Raw genomic sequence first — 6,828 nt, 5'->3', positions numbered from 1 at the left:
TCCTGTGTTTCAGGCAGCGAAGGACAAAATTAATCAATTTTTAATTATTCACTTAATTATAAATTAATAGTAGTACTTACACAATAGAGGTCTTATCGCCTTAACAAAATAGGTCTTAAGTATTAAATTCAAAGTACACAATCATGTTACGACTATTAGTAGGTTCTCTGTATCATCGTACGTCATATTTTGAAGAAGGGCGCGTCGTAGAGTATTCTTACAACAAGCATAGCTAAGTGGGTATAGGTCTAGTTTTACATTTAACCTGTTGTACAAAAATGGGCCCAAGAAGACAAAAAATCTAGATGAAAATACGTGTTTCCTTTGAACGGTTTGAATACCTATTATATCTTTGCGCCTTTTGTTTCTGTATTCAGGGTTGAAAGGAATTCTGGCGTGCTGCTTTAGTGTTGTGCTTAATATATATAATTGACGAACAGTTAGTACTTCCCATGATTTATAAAGGAGGTCAGTAGGGTATAAAAATGGGCGGGAAGTAGCTACCTTTAGTACCGCTCTCTGGGCTCTTTCTAGGGTTAGTAGGGTAGTTTTAGCTGTGCCACCCCAGGAACAAATGCAGTAGGTTAGTATTGATTGACATAGTGCAAAGTATACTTGCTTAATTAAATTTAGATCAGCAATCGAACGAAGTTTTTTGAATACAAATATTAACTTTCGGACTCTATTGCATAATGATTCAATGTGATTTTTGAAAGTGAGGGTTTCGTCAATCAAGACTCCCAAATACTTAATTTTGTCAGTAATAGCTAGAGATGGGCATGAACAGGGATTATTCGATTTTTCCTTACAGTTATGTGCGTAAAGTTTGAGGTTATGTGCGACCGGATCTGTTTTCCGCATGGAAAAACTTATTAAATTCGTTTTGTCAGAGTTCAGTGTTAGTAGATGACGTTTTAGCCAGTCAGTTACAACATTAAATCCGCGTTGTGCGAACTCGTAGACCTCGTTTGTTGACTTTGCGGAAAAAAGTAGGGCAGTGTCATCTGCGTAGGAAATGATTTTGCCACTATCTATTTTTAGATTGCATAGGTCATTAATATAAATTAAAAATAAGGTCGAGGCCAGGACACTTCCTTGTGGCAATCCAAAAGATGTGTTATCTAAGTCGGAACTGATAATGTTATCTATTTTAACGCATTGAGTTCGTCCGTCTAGGTAGCTCGCGATTAATTTGTGTTGTGTGCCTCTAATGCCTAGTGATTCAAGCTTGTGCAGTAAAATGGAAGTAGAAACGGTGTCAAAAGCTTTTGCGAGGTCCAGGAAGATTCCAATTGTCTTGTTTTCCTTGTCTAGTTCCTGAACTAAATAGTCAGTCAATTCGTGTACAGCATCTGCGGTTGATAACTTGGACCTAAAACCGAACTGCGTCTTTGCCAAGAAGGCATTTTTCTCCAGATATTGAACAAGTCTATTATTAATAATTTTTTCCAGGATTTTAGATGTCGCTGGTAAAAGAGAAATCGGTCTATAATTTGTTACTTGTATTTTGCTACCAGATTTATAGACAGGGATTACAACGGCTTTTTTCAGACATTTTGGAAATATTCCTTCAGAGATGCACTTTTGAAATATGTGTGTCAGTGGTGGAACCAAGATGTGTCTGAATGTCTTTATTATTTTCTTCGATATCCCATCCCAACCAGCCGCGGAATCGTCTTTTAGGCTCATGATAATTCTTTCCACCTCAGCTTCATCCGTATTTAATAGCACAAATGATTTGGATGAATTATTTGTATCGGAAAGTATTCTTGAAGGGAATGCAGACGGCTCGCCCTGGACTTTTTCTGCCAGGTTTTTGCCTATGTTAACGAAAAATTCATTTGTGCTATTTGCCGCCAACAATTCGGACGGACCTACTTGCAACAAACTTGCAGATGACTCCCGTTTTTTTGCCGTGTATGTTACGTTTTTAAGGTATTTCCAAACTAATTTACTGTTTTTTCCAGCAATTTCCAGCTGTTTTTTGTCGTAGTTTGTTTTTACGTTTTTCAGTAAGTTGGTACAAAAGTTACGATATCTTTTATACGACAATTGCAATATAAGATTGTCTGGATTTGCTTTAGCTTTCAAGTGGAGTTTATCCCTGTGTCTCATTGATCGAAGAAGTCCCGGGGTAATCCATGGTTTTATGTTAAAATTCTTGCGATTTAGACGTGTCTTATTGGTGTTAAGAAATATTGCTTGTTGGACATTTTTAATCCAGTACAGCATACTATTTTCTGCATCAGCAGAATAATAAACGGGGCCAAAGTCAATGTTGCATAAATCATCTCCAAGTTTGTTTATATTTAATTTAGACACAAATTGCGTGCGAGTGCATGAATTACGTGATTTACGATAGAGGGTTAGTAGGGCAGCTCTGTGGTCGGTCACTGTAGAGTTAGTAATAAGTGCTAATGCCGCAAAATTAGATTTTACCATAATATGATCTAAGCATGACCCGCTTTGGTGCGTAGGAAGCGTGTGCGCTGGAAGTAAGCCATGGAAAGAACATAGGTTAAGGTAGCTCTGGGCTGTCAAAGTCGATTCGCTGCTATCAGATAGAATGTTGATATTAATATCTCCTATCAATACAATATTTTTAAAGGATGTTAATTTACTTAAGTTTTCATCCAGAGACTCGATAAAATTACCGATATTTCTAAATGAAGGCGGTCTATACAAGGCTAGTATTGCAGTGTCTGATCCGATTTTTATTAAAAGCCGATTGCAATCTTGTATTTGGGGTTCCTCAACTGTGATGTTTAAATTATTTTTTACATAAACTACTACCCCGTCATTTTGGTTATAATTAAACTTAGTGCAATACGAAATGTACCCTGGCATAATTGGTAGATTGGTATGGGTACCAAGCCAACATTCTGTCAAGACAATTATGTCACAAGTTATATCCAGTCTTTGTTGAAATACAATAAAATTGTCAAAATTTTTGGAAATACTTCGTATGTTTTGTGTTAAGATCGATAATGGATTTCGGCTGGGACGAATGTGTTTTTTGCAGGTTTCGACGTCGCATGCTTTAGACTCTGATACAGAGAAACTATCTAGGTCAGAGAATATGCTATTATTTATAGGTAGTTAAACGAATGAATCAAAAAGTGCTATATAAATATGTGAAAAGTTAGCGCTCCTAGGCGCCTTCATAATCTATGGAGTTTATGTACCTTTTTTCGGCCATTTGTCTAGCTGGGCATTCGGGGTCGCCTGTTTGATGGTTACATGGTTTCTTGTAGTGCGAGCATGTTGCACACTTTGGTGCTTCGTCCTTTTTTGCGCATTCCTTGAATGAGTGACCCGCTTCGCCGCAGTGTCCGCAGATGTTAGACTCCATTTTGCAGGTCTTCGCTGCATGATTGTAGAGCTGACATTTGAAACAGCGCATAACCAAGGTGAAATCCCTTACAGGGCACGATGACCAGTTCACAAAAATTCTGTCGTTCGTAATTAAGGCCTTGCGTATCACTCCAGAAACCTCAATTATATAATTACATGTGTCGGCGTCCTTTTTTCCGGATTTGTGACTTAGCTTAGTAGATGCCATAAATTTTTCGAGCGACCAATCTTGTAATTTATCGGCTAAGTTTTGTTGGTAAATACACTTCAGGACTTCAGGTTCCTGCATGTCCGCGGGAACTCCGATGACTACAATTCTGGGCTTGCGTTTTTGGGGCTCGTCAACGGTGAGTCCAGAGGTCGTAAGCTGCGCTGATTGCTTGAGTTTTATGACGTCTTCTTTTGAGTCAGTGCTGATCACAACACCGCCGTTTTTGATCTTGCGCAACCCTCTCACGTGCAGCTTCATCTCGTCGGGCCGGATAATCTTTTGAACGAGGGATTTTGTCTCCTCACTCGATTTCAACTTGTCGACCGGGTAAATTGCGACTGAACTGATGTTAGACGGTTGAACGTACCTCGTTCCATTTTTCTTAAGGGCTTCGGCAAACGAAACAGGTCCCGAAGCAGGGCGGTTGGATTCCTCAATCGATTCCTTTAGTTCTTGGATGCGTTGTACGAGGTCCATTTTTTCCTGGTGAGCTTGGCGGGACTGGTATGCTTGGATTGCGTGGTTTTTTAGGGATTGATATTCAATAGCCATTTGTGAGGCTAAGTGGCTCACGCTGCGACACATGTTGTTAATTCTGATCTTCTGGTCAGTGTTAAGTTTACCTTCTGCAGATGTAGCGCATACGTCTTGCAGGTTCAGTTCAATCTTTTTCAGCCAGGTTTGGATGTCACTTGTGGGAATTACCTTCGGGGGCTCTTCTTCCTGTTGCATGTTTGCGGGCGCGGGCCCGGGCGGGCTGGGCTGCGGTGTGGGCGTTGAGGGCGGGCTGCGGCGTGTTAGTCCACTCCGGTTAAATGGACTGTTCACCAACGACATTTTTCGATTACACTTGATTACTCCACTTAGACATTATACTATAGCCGTAGGTCGCGATAGATGACTAATGACCCAGATAATGCACGATGCAGACAATTACGAATTATGCACGCGAATAATTAATTATTTTAATAAACACGTCCGATCTCATTGACGCCTATTGCTGTATTTTCAATAATATTATAAATAAAGAAAGGTCTTGACAAGCTAGGTATATGCAACCTGTATGCAACCTTCTCAATGTTGTATTCATGCCTTTAAACTGTATCAATTTTATAGTGACATCTGGTGACGTGTACAGACACCAGATACAGAAGGGAGCACATGTAGGGTGATACATGAAAAGGAAATGGGAGCGCCTTTAAGGGTAACTGCCGGTGTGAAGCAAGGATGCCTCCTGTCACCGCTGTTATTCATAATTCTTCTCGACGACGTGATGAGAAAAGTGATCGAAACACCAACATTAACTGGGATACCAAGGAACTGGAGGATCTTGATTACGCCGAAGACATCGTGCTGATTTACCCATCTTTAGCCTATCTTAAAGCGAAACTTGAGAGCCTTCAAGAAGAAGCTGAAGTCGTGGGTCTGCGAATCAACCGACGTAAGACTGTCAACATGCGAGTAAAATCAGATTGCACGGAACCTTTGTTGCTCAAAAACGAGTCCTCCAAGTTTGTATATCTCGTAGTACACTTACACGTGGGGGAGGTGCAGACGAAGACGACGAGAGCAGAATTAAGGCAAAAGCTGCATTTGTCCAACTCAAGCCTATTTGGGACTCAAATGTTCTTACTCGCCGCGTTAAAATCTCCCTCTTCGAATCCATCGTCAAATCCGTGCTGCTCTTCGGCTGTGAGACATGGAGATTGACTAAGGGGTTGAAACACAAGCTACAAGTGTTCGTCAATAAGTCCCTCCGGTCGATCCTCCGCATTTTCTGGCCGAGGACCATTAGAAATGAGGATTTGTGGAGTATGTGCCGACAACCTCCGATCGCCAAAGAAGTAGCGCTGCGGAAATGGAGAGGGACCGGACATACACTTCCAAGAGGAGCTGCGAACAACGCCAGTATCGCGTTTGAGTGGCTGCCTCAGGACGGACGGCGGGCCCGCAAACGCCCAGTACACACCTGGAGGCGGAGCATAGAGAACGAGTTGCGAGCCGTGGGACTGAGCTGGAGCGAGGCCAAGAAGGTTGCAGAAAACAGAAAGGCGTGACGGGATCTTGTGGGGGCTCTATGCACCTCCGGGGTACCCTAGGACATACAACAACATCTGGTGACGTAGTTTCCATAATCGGAAGTCTCCTTTACGCAATTTTTCTTTCTTTCTTTCAAATTGCCGTCGTCATCCTCCATCTTTACGAGATCTCCGAGTGAAAGATAAAAAATCCTACTGCCCAAATTTTATATGAATATTCTTTCTCCTACCCCCGGTCGCTCGGTGGCGCGTCTATAACTACTTGTATTTATGTGGTATTTATATACTACGTCTATGGTCTTGACGGAGGATCGAATAGGGGATATTACTGCAATGTTCTGCCACCAGAGTGCAGCACTAGCCTTTTTAGTAAACCATAGAGTAAATTATACATACTGTACCTTTAACAGGTTTTTGAAGTTTTCAGGGATGATAATATATGACATTGATGCATCAAGGCGGTTTGCTTACAGAGGATCTACCGGGAAACGCGAATCCGAAAATTCGCTATCTGCAGAGAGCGAAACTTTGGTGCCGATGACAGACGTATGACGTCAAGCTAAATACAGTGTTGTTATCTAGATTATAGATACTTAAACAAATAACAATTTATTAGCCTCTTTAGTATACTGATATTGAAACTTGAGTTGAGTTTTTATACGTACTGGCCACGTATAAAAACATAATTTGTCTTTGTCATGTTAAAAACAAGATTAATGGAAATGACAACCAATTTCTGTTTACTTATTTTTTTATTAATAAAATATAACCGAAATATTATTGTTTGAAGTCGCTATGGAGTCGCGCGGAGTGGAGGGTTTGCAGCCGTATTTGTAGAAATTTCCTTTTCTGATTGTAAAAAATGAAAAAATGTACAAGCAATATAGAGAAACATTTGAAAACAACAAAGCATATTGAAAGAGAACGAGAACGAGATTTTAACATGGATTTAACAAATTTTATGATAGCTTCGAATATACCTTGGTAACAATTACAAAATAAAAACTTAATAATTTACTTGAAAAATGCATAAGCGGAAAATATGCAAAATTTATATTGTTTATAAATAAACATTAATTTATATATTATCAATATTAAGAATCATTGAGGTGTTACAATGTTGTTTTTAAAAAACATCCTATATGCGACTTGACGTCATACGTCTGTCATCGGCACAAAAGTTTCGCTCTCTGCTGACAAGATTTGCTTGACCAACTATATTTT

General features: G+C 40.1%; 1 protein-coding gene across 1 annotated transcript; it reads right to left on the bottom strand.

Annotated features, from left to right (window-relative positions):
* Positions 1–3,116: 3,116 nt before the first annotated feature.
* Positions 3,117–4,402, bottom strand: LOC134754890 (uncharacterized). The gene has a single exon (XM_063691354.1). The coding sequence runs from the start codon at positions 4,400–4,402 to the stop codon at positions 3,152–3,154; it is 1,251 nt and encodes a 416-aa protein (XP_063547424.1). The 3' UTR covers positions 3,117–3,151.
* Positions 4,403–6,828: the final 2,426 nt, after the last annotated feature.

This window comes from Cydia strobilella, chromosome Z (assembly GCF_947568885.1).
Source record: "Cydia strobilella chromosome Z, ilCydStro3.1, whole genome shotgun sequence".
Classification (NCBI taxonomy): Eukaryota; Metazoa; Arthropoda; class Insecta; order Lepidoptera; family Tortricidae; genus Cydia; species Cydia strobilella.
This window is presented reverse-complemented; position numbering and strand designations above follow the sequence as displayed.